The sequence below is a fragment of the Falco biarmicus genome, chromosome 2 (genome assembly GCF_023638135.1).
Source record: "Falco biarmicus isolate bFalBia1 chromosome 2, bFalBia1.pri, whole genome shotgun sequence".
Lineage (NCBI taxonomy): Eukaryota > Metazoa > Chordata > Aves > Falconiformes > Falconidae > Falco > Falco biarmicus.
In genome coordinates, this window is record NC_079289.1 from 93239266 (window position 1) to 93261640 (window position 22375).

The following is a 22375-nucleotide window of genomic DNA, read 5'->3' on the forward strand; positions in this document are numbered from 1 at the left end:
TGACTTTGGGGAAAAACTTCCCGGGGAGAAGCGGTGCCGCCGGCCCCGGCCCTGCCCTGCTCCCGCCGCATCCCCTCCCGGGGGTTGCCCCCCGCCCCGCGCCGCCCCGCCCCGCGCGCGCCTCCGCCTCCAACCCCCCCCAGCGGGGCGCGCACGTGCTAGAAGGAAACACGGGGCGGCGCAGGCGCGGCCCGGCCGCCCCTCCCTCCCCTCCCTCCCCTCCCCTGCCCTGCCCCGGGGACGGGGCGCTCGCGGGAGGAGTCTCAATCTCCGGGCGCCTGATTGACTGATGTCATTCCCCCAGCGCCGTGCCTCGCCGGCCCATTGGCTGCCTGCGGACCTCTATCTGCATTGCGCTTTCTGGTTGGCTGTTGCCGCGCCGGCTGTTGCCCAATCCTAATACGGACCAGGCGGATTAAGTTCCGTTAACCCCGCCTCCTACCCAGCCCCTCTCACCGCCGCCGCCGGCTCCTCCCCCGCCGCCTCTTCCTCCCTCTGATTGGTCAGTGCCGCGCTTCTCTCCTCCCGCCCGCCGCTGCGCCGAGCTCCCCGGTTGGGTGGCGGCCAGCTCCCCCAGATCCCCGCGCCTCGCCGCACTGCGCGTGCGCCCGCCTCGGCCCCAGTCCCCCGCTACCGCGAGCCGCCAAGCTAATAAAGTTTTGTTGGGAGAGAGAAGGGGGGAGCAGGGGCGCCGCCCGGCCCCGCCTACCGTCCCTCCCTTCCCCCCACCCCCCCCACCCGCCTGGGAGCGGCGTCCGCGAGCCCGGCTCCGCCCCGCCCGCGCGGAGGGGGGGGGGGGGGGGGAAGGCCGTTGAGGGGCGCGCGCGCGCGCTCGAGCCGGGCTCGAGCTGTGGGCATCTCCCTCCCCTCCCTTCAGTCCCGCTCGGCAGCCGCGGCGGCAGCAGCAGGAGCAGCCTGGGCAGCGGTGCCGCCGCCTCCTTCTCTTCGTCCTCCTGCCCCCCACCCCCGGGGCACGGTGAGCACAGCCGCGTGGGGACGGGCTCGCCTCCCTCCCCGCGCCGGGTGCGGCGGGACGCGGGAGCTCTTCTCCCTGCCCCGGGTTGCGGGACCGCTCCTCTCCAGCACGCCCCGGGGAGCGGTTGTTAGCGGCCGAGGGAGGAAGGGGGCGGCCGGCGGCTCTCCCTCTTGCCGCTCCCTTCCCCCCCCCCCCCGCCAGCGTACAGACACACCGTGCGCCTCGGCGGCAGCGCTTCCCCCGCTCCGCACGCCGGGCTGGGACGGGCGGCGGCCCTCGCCCGGCGGGGGGAGCGGGCTCTGCTCTCCTCACGGGTCGGGGCGGGCCGCGCGGCCGGCGGCGCTCTCGGGGCGACCGCGACCGCTCCCGCGCGGGGAGGAGCCGCGGCGGGGCCGGGAGGGTCGCCTGAAGGCGGGGGGAGGCGAGGGGGTGTCGTGGCGGCGGCGCCGGCCGGAGGGGGGGCGGCTGCGGGCTCGGAGGGCTGCCCCCGCCGAGGGAGCGCCCCGGCACCGCCGCGCTGCCCGGCCGCCGCCTGTCTGCGCTGGCGCTGGTGGGACTTGTCACCCGGGACTAGGCTGGGCTTTCTCATCGTATTTCGGGTCTGTCATATTGCCTGGGAAACTTCCTCAGCCCGATACAACTTCGAGCAAAAAGAGAAAAAGGAAAAAAAAGAGAAAAGCCATTTGCTCGAACGCTGCAGCTGCTGGAAAACACAGCCGACAAGTTCCTCAAAATATAATTGCACCATCACTCCTTTAGAGGAAGCGAGACCTGGACCATAGGACCGCAGGGAAAGCACTCAATCTCTACTCCTTTTGTGTAATGTGAGAAAAGACTAGGCTTTTCTATGCCGTAGGACTCTCCGTTGGGAGATTTAATGCCTTTTAAAGTATTCCGAGGCTTTTCGGAAAGATCTTAAGTCCAAATTGCTCCTGCTGTAAGGCTCTAATCCGGTGAATTGAAACTGAGTTTGGGTATTTGAGGAGACCGCTGTGCTGGGATTTTTGTCATTTGCTGTAGTAAACGCAAATGCAACCATACCAGTGCTGGACGTGGTTTGTCTGAAATTTTGATGTATTCCGTCACTACCTCTGGGTTCTAATACCCGTTTCTGAAACTTGTGTTTGCTTTCTGCTCTCTTTGCTTTGACTGACCTTGTTCAGTGGAATCTTTTGTATTACTGGTACTTCCAAATCTTGTGTAACATCTGCCACTGCTATAGAAATACATAACGTAGTTAGGTTTTTGGATGCTATCTTGCTTCCTGTTTGGTTTTCATCACCAAAATCTTTTCAGAACTGAGAGACTGAGATTAATCCCTTTTCCCCCCCCTCCCTTTCCTTCTAATTCAACAGATGCAGTTTATGTTGCTTTTTAGTCGCCAGGGGAAACTGAGACTCCAGAAGTGGTATGTCCCATTATCGGACAAAGAAAAGAAGAAAATCACGAGGGAACTTGTTCAAACTGTGTTAGCCCGCAAACCGAAAATGTGCAGCTTCCTGGAATGGAGAGACCTGAAGATTGTCTACAAAAGGTTGTTCTGTCTCACTAACCTTGTAATTGCCATAGATCACAAACAGTGTAATAAGTAGCAAAAAAAAAAAAAGGTTGATTTTTCTCTTCCCCCCGCCCCCCACCCCTTCCCTTTGCTAGTTATGGAGAAGACTGACTTTTCCCTTGAATCTAATTTGATAACCAAGTAGGAATCATTCATGTGTAGAAAATCACTCATGCATTTAGAAATGTGCTGAAGAAATGAGATTTCCTTCTACTTCCACAAGGAGTGGAGGTTTTTGATTCTCTGTTTAGATTCAGACAGTACATAAATGCTTACAGATATGAAGTATATAAGATTTAAGAGGTGATAAAGAAAATCTAGATTTTATAAACATTTACTTCAGGCAGTGACTTCATAAACTGCCTGAAAATGTAACTTACTTCTAAAGGCTCATAGAAATAAGAAAATTACTTTGCACAGTACCTAGTTTGGTTTTTTGATTTTTTTTTTAATAATTTTTTTTTCTGTGAATACAAAAAGGCATTTGTCCTAATTGAAGATACCATGGGTAGCTTTCTTTTGTTGGAAGTACTGCATAATTTTCTTTGCAATAGCTTAATTTCTCAGTTGTTTCCTAACTTTTCTAGGAGTATTTGGCAAGCGTTTTTTAGCTTTGTGCTGATCTTTTGAATGTATTAAAACACAGCAGTGTGAACGTAATTTTCTCCACAAATAACAGTAATCCTCATTCTGATGTGGTAGACTGCATCTCTTCCAGCTAAAGCTGGTGCTACAAAACCTTGGGTTATCTCCCTTCCCTGGTTAGTTATAAACTTCAGGAGGTTTATCCGTTCTTTTCTCTTTGTGATAGTAAATAACTTGTGCCCTACAATAAATACTGTTGTATTCTCTCTGTAGGTAGGACAGAGAGAACTGGAGCTCAAATGAAGTGTTTGTAACTCTTTTCCAGTGTACCAAATGGGTAGAATCAAAAAGGTTTAGATGTTTTAAGTCCTGGTTTCATATATACACTGGTGCATGTAACATTATGCATGTGAATATTAGCAGTCTAATGCGTGTAGTTCTCTAACACGAGGAGGAAAGAGGAGGAACAATGTGCTGAGGCTGTACTTAAAGCATGCACGGTTCATCCTTCTGCCTCTTGATTTCCTCACAGAATTTCTTGTACATACATGTAGACAAGCTTGCTCAAATGCTTTGTGTGCTCCCTGAAGTGATAATGCCTTCAGTTGCTCTTTCAGCTGGCCTTTTATGGGACTAAATGGGAAAAATTAGGCATGAATAGGCCAGTCAATTGCCTTCCTTGCCCAGTCTTGAACAGCAGTAGTTATTCCTGTGGTGAGCTGATTCCACAGCTGCTTTCCCTCCCTGTCTGTTTCTTGCTGTAACAACTACTTGTGTCCTTTTGTGTCTAGGGAACTGGTGGAAATTTGGGTATGACTTGAGTTGCTGAAAGTTCTGGTGTTTGTGCATATCAGTAGTGTGCTGTGGGCCCTGTGGTCAAGGAGAATGAAGAAATTTGTTGGGGAGATGTATCTAGACCTTTTTGGGCTGGATGTAGACTGCAGTCCATCTGCTAGACTGCTGGTGTGCACAGCTGACTGCAGTAGCTTCTTTCACTGCAAACCAATCTGGCACAGCCAGCCTGTGAAACCTTGCTTAAGATTAGCTTGTATCAAACTAATGAACACTTCAAACTTGTTTTACGTTTGCTTTCTTCGCATGTTTTATTAGGCTAAAATGTCACCAGAAGGGTTGGGTATAAGAGGTGATTGATTAATCTATCTGATAACATTAACAGCTTCTAGGTTTGTGGGTCATTTTCCAGTCATCCCACCATAATTCAAGTAGATGAGTACCAGCTAGTGTGATTTCTTTGAAAAGGGAGGTGTTACAGCTCGAAAGTAGATAATCCCAAGCCAACCATGACAGTAGAAGTCTTAACACTTTCTGAAAGGTGAGTGGCTGAAAACACACCTGCACAAACTTTGTGTGGTTTGTGAAATTGCGAAAGGTGCTCCCAGTTGCTTACAGGGGAAGGGCTCTTGAGCATCTCTATTAAGCTCTCTTATTGTCTGATCTACTACTGGGAAGGATCTGGACCTCCTGGTGCAAATGTTTTTCATTTAATAAGTTGTAAAAGTATGTGCATGGTGCTGTTATACATGTAGTGTGTGTATCATTGCTATTATCTTCATCTTTAAATTGCTGATATTGATGTGCTGTTCTTGTTTTTAGAGTGTATCTACTGTCAACATGTAAGAGAGAATTGACCTAGATATTGTGACTCAAAGAATGGTTGGCATTATTAGAAGTATACTCAAGGGTCTCATTGCTGTACCTTTTTGCAAGAACAGAATGAGCTCAAATGCAAAATTGGCAAGCCAGTAGCTTTTGCTGCCTTCTGATACTTTACATTTATCAAGAAAACTGAACTGTTTTGATCAGCCTCTTTAGCTCTGTAGCATTTCATCCTTACAGGATGCTTTCTGAATGAAACTTCAAGAAGATGGAACTAAGTGTTTTGAAATCCATCTGAATGTGTGACTTCTTTTTCTTGGTTTCATACACATAGCATTAATAATGGTTGCAAAATAGGGACAGTCGTTGCCACCTTAATTTTTTTTCTTCAGGGTTACAAAACACTGAATAAAGGGTGCCCTGCTTTTGACGTTCGTGAATTGGGATGTATGTATTCTGTAGCTGGTTTGGAAGAGAGTTTTTCAGGCTGGTAGACACCAGAAGATTGAAAAAGCATGTGAGTTTCTAACTTAGAGACGAATAGGGGTTTGAAGTGACTTCCTGGGGGAAAAAAAAATATCAAATATGTGATGCCAATAACAATTGTACTTTTTGAAAATAGAGAGGGAGTCATCTGCAAACATCTAATTAGAACTTAGCAGACACAATTAATGATTGCTTTTCATGTTATACCATTTTAAAAACTAACTGTAGTGGTATTGGAGCATGTAGGGTAGAAGCTCATGCAGATTTCCCCTTGTGGCAGAGAAATGTGTTAAATATTAACATTTCTAATTTTACTAAAAAGGGACTTAAGATAGATGTCTTTTTTTTTTTTAAGACCTCAGCTATTCACTGTTCTAGCTTCTGGCACAGATTTTCATTGTGTAGTATATTGCAGTCAATCAGAAATCGCAGAATAATTGATTTTTATGAAAATTTTACTTTGTTAGCATTTGGTTAACAGATCATGTGACTTGGTTATTGTTGATTGGTAATTTGATTAAGGATTGTGGCTTTGCTTTTATGTGTGATTTTGGATTGCATTATAAAGTTAGAAAACTGACATAGCTTGTGCTGGTCTTCATGTTTTGTTAATAGTCTTTAATATAAAAGAACCATAATCACAGGTTATGTTAAAGACTTAAGGAAAAAGAAGCTTTAAAACTTTACCTTCCCTGCACTGAAAGAAACAAGGGAGGAGCCCATTCTGCTAGTAATGTGCCGCTTAGCTCAAAGTATTGTGAACCTAAGGTGCAGTCACGTGGCCAGTGGTTTGTGCCCAGCAGCTGATGTGATCGCTATCTTTCTGTACATCTTAGCTGCTAGTTGTATCTGTTAAAGATGTTACTATGGTGTTGATCAGGTGGAACTGTAAAACTGACTGAATGCAACAATTCTAGTGAATGTGATACATGGGTTTGATTATTTTGACTTGATCAGGTCCTCTTTGTACAGGATTCTAGTTTGTGTGGTACTAGAAGACCTCAGAATCAAGAAGCGGTAGCTTTTTCTTGAAGGATTACCAGTGCCAGGCTTTTGTTCATTTCTAAAACTACTGGAGGGTATAGCCTTGCTGAAATGAGAAACAGTAAAAGAAATGCTTAACTTCATTAGTGTTCTGTTGTTGATTCTGTATCCTTGACTGAATAGTCACTGATGTGCCTGTCCTAGAGTCTCAGAACTTGTTATTTTATTAAAGAAATGTGTAAGATTTTTGGAGGAGAAAAAAAAATATTTTTGCAAAGCATAACTTTTTAGTGGCCCCAGTTTTCACTGGGTCAGCTGTTGCCAAACCACAGATTCTTGGGCTCCCTTAAGCACTTGTCTGCCTCTTAAAGGCAGCTTGGTTGTCATTCACAGTTCAGCTGTGCTTCTGCCGAACTCTGTAAGCTTTAAATTTCTGCACTTAGGATCTACATGCAAAGTGACCTAGATGCTGACAAGGCTTGCTTGCAGCTTTACTGGTGACGGATTTCCAGGATGACTTCATGCAGATGTTCTCTCACCTAGTAGAACACCACTGAACTGGTAGGATTTGCAAGTTATGCCCTACCCACAGTGACCTGATCTACCAGCAGTTAGTTACTGAACCTGGTTGCAAGCAGAGTAGTAGTGGAGAACTCTGCCTGCCAGTTGTGACTTCCCACTGTTGAACTATTGCAACTATTGAAAGGGAGGTCCCAGCGTTTGTTTCATGTCACAAAAAAGCCCTAAGGTCATCTGTCTAAAGGCAGGAATTTGTTTAAATATTTATACCTCTGTGTTTCCTTTTTGTTCTTGTATTCCATATTACATTTTTAGGTGATTTTTCCAAACTTTTTGTCTCTCTGGTTTTGGTCCCCTTTATGATGCCATAAAACACTTAATATTATCATAAGATACCATATTTATCATAAAATATTTCCCTAAAGGAGTGTAAGCAGCTGAGTTGAGTCTGAAGATTCTGCTAATAATACCTACTGAGAAGAAAACTCCCACAATTGCAATAAAAATAAAAAGGGCAGAATGTTTCTTCCAGACTGCACTACATTTGCTTTTGTGTGATGTGGCATACTTTACTATTGGGATTTGCCTTTTCATTGGGTGCATATGAAAGACAGGTTTCTGTCAGGCTCATTAGGCAGAAACAAGGCTTCTGCAGAGCAGAAATCTTTTTCAGCCCAAGTACAGTTATCTACTCATGTTTATATGGACACTCAGGTACGCTTCTACCCTTGGCAAAATCTCTAGTTTATCTGCTGTAGACTTATGTGGTCGTTTTTTTCCGAAGCTCCAGCCTGCAGAGAAAAAAAAAATACTGCAGTAAACTATTGTCTTTGAGAATTTGGGTCTGAAGAAACGTATGTGTTTGTAGTATGCTCATGCCCTTTGCACTGATGGCTAACTTGTTTATACTGTTCTACTATTTGCAATGTAGGCTTACTGAACCTGCATTTGCCTTTTGTTGAGTAGTGATCCATTAGTCACAGTTGTAACTTAAAATGCTTCAAAAAATATTCTCTGCATATAATGATAGATACCGAAGCCTCCATTTTGTGTTAAGATGCCCACTGAGTAGTTTTAGTTTGTCTATTCTTTCCCCAAAACTGCAGTTGGCAGAGCTTGGATGTGTAATCTACACTCTAGCTGCCAAACAATGTCTTTCAAAAGTATGTAAGTTTTCTTTTAAATGAGGACACAGAGCAGACCACTTTCTGGGAAAGTATTTTATGTTAGGTAGTCTCCCCCACCTCCCCTGTTTCCCCTGTGTGTTTTTTTTTTTTTTTTGTGTGTGCAGGTATTCACATGAAATACTTATGTGCATCAAAAGAGATTCTTAAGTAACAGGAAAGCACAACAGAACTGCCCCATGTGGGTAAATTTCAAATATTTGAGTCAAACTTGATGAGGTGTGCTGGTATGTGATGCAAGTTGGGTTTAAGCACTGTAAGGGGACAGTTTAACTACACTTAGCATAATCAGTGCTGCACTTCTGAACATGAAGAAAGCTTCCTTAAGGTGGATTTGGCCTGAGCGCTGGCAATTAGCATAACTGTCAACTAATGTGCCAAAGCTCTTTTCTACAATGAAATTCAGAGTTTGACTTTAAAACTCTGTAGTTTGTAGTAGTAGTTTGTAGGTTGGAGTTTGAAACACAAACCTACTCGGTAGGTTTGCAAACATGTTTTTTCTTTATATTATTACTTTCCAATACTTTTAAAAATAGCTTTGTCTAAAAGATGCTTTATACAAATTGATTCTTACAAGCTAATACAATGACTGTAAATGTCCTTGAAAAATCAGTGAGGTGTAGACACAACACTGTAAAATTAAAAAGACCTGTGCTTCTGATGAGCTGAGTAGTCAGCACTGAAGAGATGAAAGAGCAAGGGAATTAAGTGTCAAGTGCTTCAATGGAGGTGTCTTCCTCTCTCCCCTCCCCCTTCCTCATCATGTTTTGTGGTTGGATGGAAAGAAGTCCTAGGCATATTTTTTTTTACAATAGTTTAAAGCTTTTGAATAAAAAAAAGTTGTTCTGATTAGTTGTTCATGATGAAGGTGTAGCAATTTGAATCAGCTAGAGCAGAGTGGGGGGTACATTCAGGTCATAAATTATGCAAGGTGAGTGAGTGGCTGGAAGACAAATTTGAATGTACAACAAAACACAACGTTTTTTTTGCAGGTTTCTAGCTGAAAACCCTGACAGTTCCTTTGGGGGCTTACAAAGTCTCAGCTGATAAAATATGTGTAATGTTTAAAAGTTGTATGTGTTTTTCAACATGGTGAACAAATATGCATCAGACCTGGCATTCGTATCTGAATGATGACTTTTTCAATAGGGCTGGTTACTCGGAGTGCTTAATGTGGCCAGTTGGCCTCTCTGAACAGCCAAACAAAAGCTATTTTTGGCTCATGTAAATTATCAGTTACAACAGGTATCCCTTGAAATCTCATTTGTGCCATGTGTCTGTACAGCATATGGTTTGGGCACTTTGGAAAATACTACAAATGGGTTTTTCAGCTTTCATTCCTGTTTTGGTTTTGCATCAGCTTTTTTTAAACATGACTTGGAAAAAGTGCATGGTAGAGTAAGTACAGTAGAATTGGATGGTGTTTTTAAAGTGAAACTCAGGATCATATCTGAAGTAAAGAATTCCCTGTCTTCCAAGGTGGAAGTGGATTGATGGCTTCTCCTTAGTCTGATACCAGGGCAGTTGGTAGTGATTGAGTTGTTGACTTAATAGCAATTGGAGTATATGGCATTAGTTTCAAAGGTCTGGGGGTATTTCTTTAATTCTATATAAAGACCAAATCCTAATTGCTAATTCAATTTCTCTTTCCTAGGTATTTTCTATAGTTTTTTAATAAAGCTGTTTGTAGATCGTGTGATAAAAATTTAAGATTGAATTTGTTGACTGATACATCAGTGTTTGGATGTTACAGATAATAAAGAAAATATCTTGCCTCAGAACTCTGCAAGGAGGCCATAAAACCAAATAAGTTTCCTTTTCCAGCCACCTCATAGGTTTATTAAATTCTACCAGCTAAAGGATGATAAAGACTGAAGTGTTGCTTGGCTCAAGGAGGCAGATCCCTTTTGTACATGCATATGTCTGCTGTTCTTTCAGCCATTCTTTGGTAAACTTGCATGGCTGTTGATGTAGAGTTACAGTATGCTAAACTTCAATAGGAGGGACTACTGAGAATGTAATAACAGCGCAGGTGCGCTCATTTTGTTCATGTTCTTAGGCTAACATCAGGATTATTTTGTTATTACAGATATGCAAGCCTGTATTTCTGCTGTGCTATTGAAGATCAGGACAATGAACTAATAACCTTGGAAATAATTCATCGCTATGTAGAACTTCTTGACAAGTATTTTGGCAGTGTGAGTTAGTCTGTTTATATTATGTCATTTTATTTTACGCGGACAGCACTTCTAAAAAATACAATCAACTAGCTGTTGAAAAGCTGCACCCAACACATTATATGTTGTGTGCTTGGCCAAACTAAACTGATGGTTGCCTATATAACTGTTAAAATACAAAATTAGTAATTTGGGAGAAGAATTTACTAATCCAGTTTTAATTCTCTGTATTTATCTCATTTTGTAGTAGTCTCACTTGAGGACAGATAAAATCTTATCCTTAGCTTTCTGTCTAGGTGCCCAGCTTTCTTCTCCCTGGCACTGCTCTAGTGTGTGCACTTCTTGCACCTGCTCCCAAAGGAGGCAGTTGGTTGTGAACTAGCAGGAGTGGTATAGAAAGAAAAGACAGGTATCTGCTTACCCAGACAGCAAACACAAACAACTGTGGTGATGTACATTAGCAGCACTCTTAGAAAAACTGCTGCTCATCCTTCTGCCTTCCTAGTCCTTCTGACTAGGAAATGCACAGGATGAATAAGAAAGTTGAGATTATGTTTTCACATTTTTCTGTGAGATTGCCTGATCTGGCTTTGGATATTCCATGCAAGAAGAGAAATTTTGTATATTCTCTTGCCTCATGAAGAGCCATGTCACACTGATGGCTGTGAATTGGAGCCTTTTTAACAATGAAAACGGTTTTCAAAGAGATTGCTGTAACTGTTCTTAACGCAAGCAAGAAAAAATAATTCTCATTCATTGTTTTTTCAAAGGACTGTGGGTTGTTTTTTTTGTTGACCCATTTCTTAAAAGGTTGTAGCCTGAGGCTAACGTCTTGGTTTGGTGAAGTTTGGTGAAGCTGTGAGCAAGTTTTGTGAGAGGATATATCTCGGTAGATAGTATCCTTCCACTTTGCAATAATGCTTGATGTTCTTTTTAGGTATGTGAACTTGATATCATCTTCAATTTTGAAAAAGCCTATTTTATTCTGGATGAGTTCCTTTTAGGAGGGGAAGTTCAGGAGACTTCCAAGAAAAATGTTCTCAAAGCCATCGAACAGGCGGATCTTTTACAGGAGGTAAGCAAATTCAACTTCTCTGGCCAAAGTATCAGCATGGTAGTCTGTGACTCAAAAATGTGCCCGTTTCTGTAAGCCTGTGAAAGGTGCTTTTTAGCATGCTTAGCATGTAGTTTCTAGTTAGTTGTCCTGACTCTGCAATATGATCTCTGCTCTTTTCATTTTGTTTGTCGTGTGTATATTGTAGTCTACTGTGATTTTACGTTTTGTTAGAAATGCAAGTGGCTGTTTTAAATGTATACCTAGATAATTATAGTTCATGTTGCTTTAACTTAGTTTTGTTCATGTGTTGTTCATTTCTTCTTTTTACTGATCAACCATTAGTTTTTTCTCATACCTGATGCATGTTCACTTCTTTACTGTTTTATTGCTGAAATCCAGAAGCTAGACTCTCTTCTTTGAGACTCATTCAGGTATAGTTGTTATTCTAAAGACTTGGCTTTCTGCTATAGGTTGCTTACTGTGAAACATTTCTGTCTTTTAAGTTGAGAAAGCAGTAATAGTAGTGCCATAGAATCATAGAGAATGAAGTATAAAAATGTGTTTTTTCACTTTGAATGCTTTTGTTACTCATTACTAACTTTGAAGAAAGACAGATTGCATCTCTTCCATTTTTCTTTGGAAAATATTTGATTGGAAGGGGTTCAATGGTACAGGAAAAACTTGGCATAATTTCCTCATGTTTGTCCTTCCTGTGCTTGGTGTTTTGGGTTTGGGTTTTTTTTTGTTTGGTTTTGGGGTGGGGTGTTTTTGTTTGGTTTGGGTTGTTGTTTTTTTTTTTTTTTAATGGAATTGCTGTAGTCTTGAATATTAAGGTCCTTGAATGTCTAAATGGCAGTCACAAAACTCTGCTGTGCTGGGCGAGTCATCAGTCTTGTGCGCAAGTCAGTGGAACATATGGTTTAACAGGGATGATGAACCTTGATTTCTTTAAATGTACTGAAGCTCACTGGAAAGATTTTGTATAAATGTAAGCTCCTCTGTTTTTATGCCTTGCGTGAACCTTCAATTTTTTTGTTGTCCTGAAAATTAACTACTTAATTCTCATATAAGCATTCTGTGTTCTACACAGTACTCTTATTTTTTTGATCATATTATTAATAGGATGGGCAAACACATGATGATCTTTACCCTTGTAGTTGTGTTTGTAAGCCTTTCAGAGTACAGGCAAATCCACAGCACACTGAAGTTCTTGTCTGTCCACAGCTAGTTAGTGTCATGAACGAGGTCAGCTGTGACACATGGATTTGCTACCCTGTTTTTCTAGGGAGGAAATACATGCGCTTATTTACTGCTTGTGTTGTGATGCTGTTTTTGTTGAGCCCTTCTTTACTCTTGGAAGGAAGTATCTTAATCAGAAGTTCTGTTGCAGTTTCCAAAGTGGTGGTGGTGGGGAAATAAGCTGTTCATTCTGTTAAAATCTTTTGCTCTTCTGTATATGAAAACAGATAGAATAGTTATCGATTCCAGTCTGTCTCATGCAAATGCACAGTTAATTTTACATAAAATAGATTTACTGTATTTTTTCTCATTCTTACTGTTTTTGAATTTTAGTTTCACCATTTTCTTAGGGCTCTTCTAAAGCAAAAATGCTTTCTACCTCTAGGAATTAATTACTGATTTTTTTTATCAAAACAATTAGCATTATCTTTTCACATTTAATATAACCTCAAGTTAGAAATTTTACACAAAAGGAAATACAACTTTTCCAATGTGAGACTTTTCCCTTGCCCTGATAGCTTTATTCTGATACCCTTCCTTTTCACATTTCTATGAGATGTTCTGTTCTGTCAAGGTTTATTAAAATTTTTCTGATTAAATTAGAACGTAAGTTTCACAGCACCACCGTAATCTTATGTTTGATTTTTATGTTTTTCATTCTTAGTTATACAGACTGTTGGTCAAGTATATAACTGCTTCACATATCTGATTTTTAGTTTATAAAAAAAAAAAGTCTGAGTTCATATTTAAATCGAGCTTGCAATGAAGCTGGACTTTTTCTGCAGAAGTTTGTTTTTATATCAACTGTACATGCAGAGTTTGAAGAGAGGTGTTAAAATAATAGTTTGTCACAACTGGAAACTTCTCAGTACTTTTGGTTAATTTCTGCTTCCCAGAATACTTCAAAGTTACTGGAATGACATGTGGTTTGATTCCAAGTGCAAACCATTTCTGGCAGGGTTGTTGTGTGTTTGTTTTTTGACTACGTCAGATTCTAATTACATGCAACAAAGGAACTTCTATTTGGCCTTGAATACTCATATTGCCTAATTTAAGAATTATTAATTGGTGTTGAATACACAACATTATTAATTAGTAATGCTACATACATTATTGTATGAAGCACCTTAAAGATTAAAAGCTGTACAGAATACTTACACAAAGGAAAATCATTACAAATACATTAAGTGACTACTTGTGTGATGTTAAAAAGAAATATGCAGAGACATAAATTGCTGAGTAGTGAATTAGTTCTTAATAGCCTTGCCTACTTGTATTTTCTGTGGCAGTTTTCCAGGATGTACTTCTGTTTCTGAGCACCTACTTCAGTGTGTCATTAGTTCTTGGTGCTGTGCAGTTCACTTACTAACTGCTAGAGTTTGTGACTGAAACATACTAACCTTTTAAGCCTTTTTCCCTTCCTTGTTAGCTCTCCAGTAATGTGCTCTGTTCAAATACTCGTTCCCTACCCCCCTACTCTCCCATTCATTACCACCCGATAACCTACCAATAGTTGTCAATACTGGCTGTGTTACCCATATGAATGGTAGTGAAAACTAATTATTCCAGTGCTGCCATGCTGCTTTCTAAATCTATTGCTAGAAATACTTCTGTTTAAAAGAATGCTGTTATGTGTGTCTTGTTTGATAATTTTGTGTCTTAACTAGTGATTAAAAAGGCGTGCATTTCTGAAAAGGTGGGGTTTTTTTGCTTGTGTGAACAACTGAACTGTACTGAGAGAAGAAAATTGGCAGATGTAGAATATTGTTGCATGAGTTATATCAGGTGTGGAACAGCTAAAAGATAATCCTGTGCATAATTTTGTGATATTTAGATTTTTTTAGTGCATGAAACTAGCACCAAAATATGTTCTATCCAAAGGAGAGGATCTGATTTTTTCTTCACTTACAACTCTAGTTGCTGTGTTTTTATTTGATGATCCAAGCAATTCAGTATGGTGCTTGGTCATTTACTGTGCTAAAACACGAAACCTGTTAATAATTCTGATATCTAAACCAGGCAGTTACATATGTATTTAAAAGAAAATTAAACAGACTTGCTCACTTTCATTTGAAGAAAGTTCCTAAATGTTGGCTTTAAGTGAAAATTCTTTTTGTTATTCATCCTATGTAATCTTTATTGCAGTATTTTGGAAATTATGCCCATTTTGTCCACCACTATTCTTTTTTAGGGTGTGTATGTATTCTTTTAGTAGTTGATTGTAGAACATCTAAAATAAACTTGATATTAAGCTATCTCAGTAAAAAAGCCCGTGGATCTGTTGACATATCACACTTGTTTGTTTCCATCATGATTATAGTAATGAAAAATCTAAAAGTTATCTGAATGTTTTTTCTTAGGTTCTTGCAGTTTGGCCTCAGGTAGTATTTACTAGCCCTTCCACATAAAGAATAATAGAAACCAATTAACCTTCCTTTGCTATTTCAAGTCCTCACTTCATCCTACATCCAGAAGGATGCTGAAATTGTTGTTTTTAGTTGACTTGCACTAGGTGCTTAGGGTTGCTATGTAGATTTAAGCTTTTAGTTTTAGAATGAGCATCTTTGGAAATCGAGGTTTAGTGAATTTTCTGCATATGCCATGAAAATTTTTTTCTTGGAGATGAAATGTGCTAATTGGAAATGGTAGGTTTGAAGGTATTTATAATGGTGGAGAGAGGGCAGTAGGTTGTCCTTGAGATACAACAAAATAAAGGACTGTTAGCATTAGCCAATGACAAAAGAAAATCCCTGATGCTTAAGCCTGGAGTGAGTGGGAGTATAAGGGTTTTGGTCTGGTTTAGGAAACAGCTTTTGTAAGCACCTGTTTCTTACTAGTCACCTGAGAAACTTCCCATAATTAATGCAGTTAATTCAGTCTTCACTTAATATTAGTTTTTACATATAGGCTACTGAAATAGACTGCGTTCCTAAGTTGGCAGACAATATTTATCTTGGCTGTATTTGTATTCCTCACAATGTGAAACAACAAATAATGAAATCTGTATTATTATGGAGATCTGACTGCCTTGATTGCTGTCTGTTCTGCATGTGCAACTTCTGGCTTGGCTTCAGGTAGTCAGCTTGGTTGTTCAGTGTAAGAGTGCAGTTCTTAAGACATGTATGTTCTTGATTTTAGGTACAGATAATGATCTGTAATTACGTTTTAGAAGATATGTGTGGGGACTTAAGAGAGTAACCATGAACGAAGGGGGTATATTGTTTGTTCATTATTTAAGGATTAGGAAATAGCTACGATCTTTGTGGATCTGGAAAACCTCTCAGCTCATAAAAGATACAGTAAATTGTGGTAGTGTTTTGGTAGCTGATGCTTTTGTAAAATGTATTTTGGATTTTAAGTCCCTGAAGGATTTTTGGTATGTAGCAGGAAAGACATTATAACACAGTGAGATTGTTTGAACTTTTGGTTTAAGTATGAAACGTGTGTCTTGTCCATTTATATTGAAAGTATTGACTCTGATACATTGATAAAAATTAAAGTGAGCTTGTTTATGGTATTGGTTCTAGACATTATTTAAGAACCTGGAATGAAACTGTTTCTGGTTTGATGGGATAGGTAAAGTCTATACCTAAGCAGAGTAAGTCAGTTCAGTTTGGGAAGGTGCATTCAACATTAATTACTTGCTTTTTGAGGTATTGCATGTTTTCTTAATGGTGCTGTTCAGAATGTAGGTGCTTTTTAAGTAGTAGGTGAGGAAACACATGCATGTGAAAATGGCTTTTTGTAAGATACTTCTGAGTGTGAGAGGTAGGTCTTTTTCCCCCCAGTCTTGGGAACAAAATGTTGAATTGCTTGTTCTTCAAGACTGGTGTAGTTTGTCACAACACATTACTCAAAACCAAGATAAAGCATATTGGGCCTAAGTGAAGAGGTCAGTTGCTTTTGTGTTCATTTTCCCACATGGATTGAACAGATTATTATTATTTTTTGAATGAAGTAGGCCTTGTATAGATGCTTGACTACAGTAGTGCTCTATAACATTGTATGTATAATATGCTTCACTTCGGAAGATTTTATTTGCATCTTGTCTTAGAAAATTGTTTATTCTGTTGTTCAGTTATGGTATGGGTTATTCTTATGCTGTAAAAACTACTCTGCTGCTTAAATTCAGTGTTTGCAGGATGCAGAGAAAGCAAGGAGATTGTAAAGTTACGAAGTGTGATTGCATGGAACTGTGTGAGTGTGGTATTTCCAAATGTGTCAGTTAGTTTCAAGCCTTATGCTATCATCTATTTGTTGTGTATGTCTAGTGTTAATTACTTTGCTCTTTGGAACAGTCTGTTCAAGTAAAAAGTAACTTCAAATCTTTATAGAACTGCATTTCTGACTGTGTAGATTATATATATATATATATGTTCATGGCCATTTTGCTTGTCAGACTGTACTATAGACTGCTGAGTTTATAAAATCACTGGTGATACCTGCCAACAGTTTTTTAAGAAGCCATCATAAATACCTAAGATGAATTCAGCTGGACTTTAGACTGAATGAACTGTAAGAATACACATAATCAGAAGTCATGGGAACATCACTTCCCGTTGGAATAAACCTTTAAAGACAACTAGTTGTACATTTAATAGTAGCAGTCAGGTCTGTAAACTTTGATATCAAAAGTGTTTCCACGATTTTAATAGATATTTTATAACTGTCTTCCTTGTACTGTGGAGTAGGTGTTCCTGCAAATACCTGCCAAATCATACTTTTTTTGTTTAAAGCAATAGTAATTTGTCCAGCAAACTAATAGTAGAATCTGCATTTCTTATTTTTCTCCCAAGTAGGAATGGGGGGAGGGCAAGTTAACCTTTCCAGATTTTAGTGTGACTATCCAGAAAGTTACTGTATCACACTTAATGCTCTTCACATTCTCAAGACTGCTTTTTTTTCTGGTAACTTACTGGTCTGTATGCAAGTCTTTTGATTCTTTTTGGAAAAATGCAGTTCAGTAGCTTTAATGTTCTTTGTGAAGTTTCTGGATGTGTCATGATGTTTAGGACTTAACGTAGGTTTGCAGGCTGTGATTTCTAAGTGCTTTAGAAATCCAGTTGTATTTCCAGAAACATGTTCTCCAACCTTAATCTACCCTTGGCTTTATGAATTGAACATGGTAAAAAGCAGTCTGCTTTTCATCTGAGCAGCTTTTGTTCAGACCTTTAAAATACCATTTTAGTAAATCTGTCTCCATAATATTTTTCCTCATTTCCTGACTGTTCAGTGTGTGTGCATGTAAGATATGAGTGATATTAATCTACTAAAGAAATCAAAATGCTGATTAGAATTTCTTGAGACTCAACAAGTTGTGAGAAAGGAGTCTTCTGTATTAATATTAAGTATGCATTCGGTCAGCTTTGCAAATTGAACCATTAGGAAGTTTCAATTAGAAATGAGACAAATTAGTGTAAGTGAAGTCCTTGCTGTGTGAGGAGTATTCGGTACCCTCTCTGATGTGAATTCCAAGACTGATAAACAACATCCACTTTGCAAAACTACCTATGAAGTGGATCATTCACTGAGATAAGCAATTCATGTAGAACTGTTGAGCATATATTAACAGTACACCAGACTCCTCATAGATTATAATTCCATTATGGGTGTATTTGTTATCTGTATGCTGAACTGATAGATTTTTCTCCAGTGATGTTCTTTGTTGCTGTCTGTAGAAGCACTGGGTCAGGATGATACGATGAAAATTTTAGTACTGCTGCATATGCCCTGGCTGTTTTCAGCAGCTTAGTTGTGTGCTTTTGGTCAATAAACATAGTAAATTCAATGAACAATTGCAGAAGACTGTTTGACAGTAAGGAGTATCTTATCTTCAAAATTAGATGCTCTTTCTGAATGAGTACATTAATCTGCATTTTAATAGAACATGTTCCCTGAATCTGGCAGAATGCTGAAAAGAGCAATATTAATGTTTGGGCCTTGAGATAGTGAGGAGAAGAAATCCATTTTTCCTCTGGTGTCAGAGAATTGTCTGAGATGATGTGTCATGTTGCAGTGCTACTACCCTTTCCTAAAATTCTCACTACCTCTGAAGATGGTTTTGGAGTATTGCAGAATAGTAAGTGAAAGGAATCTGAATGCCCCCAGGAGGGTCCCATTGTGTTCAGTTTTTAGCTTCTCATTTTTGTGGCCTTACCTGTGTGTTGTACAAATACCAGCAACATGCCTGACGTGTTTTGGAGCTTTTATGTAAGTTATCTTTAAGGGAGAAACTGTGGGGTTTTTTTGTTGCTGAACTTTCTAGCAACAGTAGTAGTTCTGGGGATGGATATCAAGATACAATAAAACTGTATTTTAAATCGTGCACTGTAAACTTGATTTTTTAAAAAGGCATAAAGAAAAGTCTCAGAAGACCTGCTGTTCACAATTCTTTGAGAAAATCTGTGTTGGATTAACAGATTGATTAAAGTGAAAATATTTGACTTTTTGCACCAATCATTACTACATGAAAATCACATGCAGCTCAGCAACTAACAATGATGCTTAATAGTAAATAAATTTTTTTAAATTACTTCAGGGATGATAGGTAGCTAAGTTGAAAGAAACTCTTTCACTTCATGGAAAAAAAATCTCACTTTATTATCAGTGTTAGCAGTAATACTGTGTGAAACGTAGTTACAGAATCAAATATATGTAGATGTGGTAGCATTCTATTATGCTCTCAATCTGTTATAATAATGAACAACTCATCTTAAGTTCTCAAAAAAAAAGAAGAAAAATCTTTGAATTAATGTTCCTTCAAGCACAGGTGAAGCTTTCTAAACAACTTTCTAAAACTTATTCTTTTAAGGTACTAATATGCTTTATCTTGTTAAGAAATGAAAAATAGGAGGTTTTTTAATGCATCTACTTGGAGTCTTGCAGATGTTTTTTACTGATGCATTTCTGTTGTTTGCTTTAGCAGTTGACTTTTACTAAGATCTAATAAAACTGTATTAATAACAATAGCTGAAACACATATGAGTTAAATAACTGAATTTACTTTTGTATATAGTTTAGAATGTTTTCTAACTTGTTTTAAATGGAAATAAGCTGTAAATAATTGGGTGGGTGGGGGTTTTGTTTTCATTTTGTTGTTTGTTTTTTTTTTTAAGTAGTTGGTATTACATTTTCACTGCTGCTTGATTTTGTGTTTATAGAGCCAGAATGAAGACTGGGGAGGTTTGTCTGAGGATATCTTATGATTAAGAGCAATCTAAGGCATTAGCCCTTTTGACCCCCATCTAAATGATTGGTAACTACCAAGTTTACCATTTTGGTGGCATGGATTAATTGGGTGCTATGCGAAGACTGCTGCACGCGTAATTAAGTCCTTGAAAGGGTAAAGAGAAAATGGGTGATGGGCTTAACTTTCTGCAACACTTGCATGATGGTCTTTGAAGAGTGCTTTGAGTGTTCCCTTTTATTTTCCTTTTTTTTTTTTGTACTAACTGCATCAACTTGAAGTGTCTGACTTCTACTAGCTTTCTTTGGTGTTGATAATTAAGTGGGATAATGCAAGTTAGAGAAATGGATACCAAAACTAATAACTAAACAGATGTTTGGCTTTGTTTACTTACAAACGTAAACATGTATTTACTGGAAAATGAGCTGTTTACATCTGCTGTGCAAAGAAAATGGGCCCTAAAAAGACTGGGTGCTGCTGCAATTGACTGTATATCAAGTGCCGGATGCTGCATGACAGAACAAAGCTTATTTGCGTATATAGTGCATTGCAACATATTTTTGTCCAAAGCATAAATGGAATACATTGTGGCAGTCCTACTAATAAAGGTAAGATTTTATTTTACATAAGGCAAGTTTAAAACACACATGAAAATGATTTGCTGGAGCAAACTTAATTAGTCTGCTGCTTATTTGATGACATGATAAACAAGTAGTTCAGTAAACAAATTCACTTTTGTAGTGTGGAACTGCAGTAATAGATCTCATTTCATATGCCGCTTTATAAATATCAGGTTTTAGTTTCCAGACAAAAGAAAATTATTATAATAGACAAATATTTTGTAACATGTTCAAAATAAAATTCGCTGATGGTGTATGGGTACTTTTACCATGTAAAAGCTACCTAGTATATGATACAGCTGGTGATCTGTGTAGCTAATAACCTGCTTGCATATTAGACCTGTAGAATTAGGGCAGCCGACAAGTCATTTGTACAAAATCAAATTTCTTATATGAATGTGGACATTCTACAAAACAATGATAAGAAAATGTAAATGCTCAAGCTTGATTTTTTTTTTCCACAGTTCCCACCCCAACTCCCCCACCCCCCGCCATGTTTATTGCTTTTTCTCTTCGTGATAACAAGTTCATGTACAAAGAGTGTGATTCTCTAGTGAGGTTAGTATTAATACTGGGACTGTAAAAGTTCCCTTACGTTTAAAACTTTAGAAAGTATTTATATAGTTTGGGGCCTATGCCAAGCATAGATCTTTACTTAGGAATCTTAATCTTTTTTTTCTCTTAGATGGCTACAAAGGCCAATTCTGCAACATGCATACTCAGGCTTAGAGAATTCTGTGTGGCTCCAGTTTGCTTGTCTACAGTATGTCCCTGATGAATTTTATGTATGGGCACAGTTTCAGCTGAAGAAATGTGCTTTGTTCCCATTAATTTAAACACAGTGGCATTATCTGTAGGAGACCTTTTCAAAATGAAAAATATGTGGATGTATTCTAATATTGCTTCTAAAGATGCCAATGAGATCCTTCTTCCTGGTCTGTGCTATTCCCTGGAAAATGTGAAGAAGTAGTCTGTAGTCTGTACAGAGTTTAGCTTACACTGTTGTTATAACTCCACAGAATGTGGCTAAATAGGGATGGGATCTTCTGGGGTGAGTGGAGAGGAACAGAGAGATGGTTGCACGTAATAAGAGATGGAGGTATTTTGACTGCAGAAAGGAACTGCAGCTTGTATGCAGAATGAAGATCATCTGTGGTAAAGAAAGATCTGAGATGAAGGAGGTTGTCTTTGGGCAGGGGGAGTAGTTTGATCCACATAACTGTGCTGCTTGGATTAACCTTATTTAATAGAACACACAAATTCAAATTAATCTGTGTTACTCTGTCAAGCATAAACAAGCACTAAATGAGTAGAATGTCATCTTTTGAGGGCTGTTTTGGAGGGATTTGCTTGTAAACTAGATGTTGAGTTCTACATGTGCTGTATGGCAAATGTAATAAGCCAGATACACAGAAGTAGCCTATTCCATGCAGAATTTGGTTAAATTTAAGGCAAGTCTTTTATAACGTTTAAGAGCTTCAGTGATATACAACTAGACAACATGAATTCTTTTTATTGTACACTCAAGTTCTACTGGACAGAACTTACGCTTTCTATCAAGAGCAGTTTACAGCTGGTAAAGTCAGGGTGCACTTTCCTCATCAACTAAAACCATGATGATAGTGACTTGTTGAGGCAGCCAGATCCATTCTTGCTGCCACGTTTGTGGTGGCCCTTGTGTTGATCCACTTGCCCTGTGGTTATGTGGCTGCTGGCTTGTTAGCTAGGATCTGAGAGTATGCAGGGGAGCATGAGAGAAGTGCCAGGAGGAGGAAAACAGTCGCATTGAAAAGGAAAGTAAAAGGCAGGTGCTTTTGGTGGCAGTCGGGACTTTTAGGAAAGCTAATAGTTTAACTGAAGTTACTTTTATCTTTAACAATTCCAAGTGTATCTAAATGTTTTAAAAAGCTAGTGTTCCCCATGTATCTTGCCTTGATTCACTTGCTGTGAACCCCCAAGTCAGGTAGTATAGTTCAGTAGGTTCTAATTTACCTGTCTTAGGTTACACCACTGCTGTTGGCCTGAGTCGTAGGTGTGCAGCAGGGAGCTTCAGCCAGTGGTATTGACTTTTAGAGTTTTCAGTTGTCCTTTTCCTCCCTCTTCCCTTTGTGCCTGAGAAACTATATGATGATTCTAGAATGGGATTTCAGATACATTTAAAGTGATCCAATTTAAATTGCTCATTTC

General features: G+C 39.5%; 1 protein-coding gene across 5 annotated transcripts in view; it reads left to right on the plus strand.

The window, feature by feature from the left end:
• Nucleotides 1-797: 797 nt before the first annotated feature.
• The window catches only part of AP1S2 (adaptor related protein complex 1 subunit sigma 2), a 32420-nt gene continuing 10842 nt past the window's right edge, over nucleotides 798-22375 (plus strand). For 2 of the 5 annotated variants that reach the window (XR_008820393.1, XR_008820394.1), the window contains exons 1-5: nucleotides 798-976; nucleotides 2332-2510; nucleotides 9999-10107; nucleotides 11024-11161; nucleotides 19543-19637. Coding sequence is in view for 3 of the 5 variants with exons in the window: in XM_056329747.1 (XP_056185722.1) it covers nucleotides 2332-2510; nucleotides 9999-10107; nucleotides 11024-11161; nucleotides 11543-11563 (447 nt within the window). In the remaining 2 variants the exon portion in view is untranslated. Of the gene's footprint in view, nucleotides 977-2331; nucleotides 2511-9998; nucleotides 10108-11023; nucleotides 11162-11542; nucleotides 11575-19542; nucleotides 19638-22375 lie in introns of all 5 variants that reach the window. The other 3 variants (XM_056329747.1, XM_056329746.1, XM_056329745.1) reach the window with 3 other exon arrangements.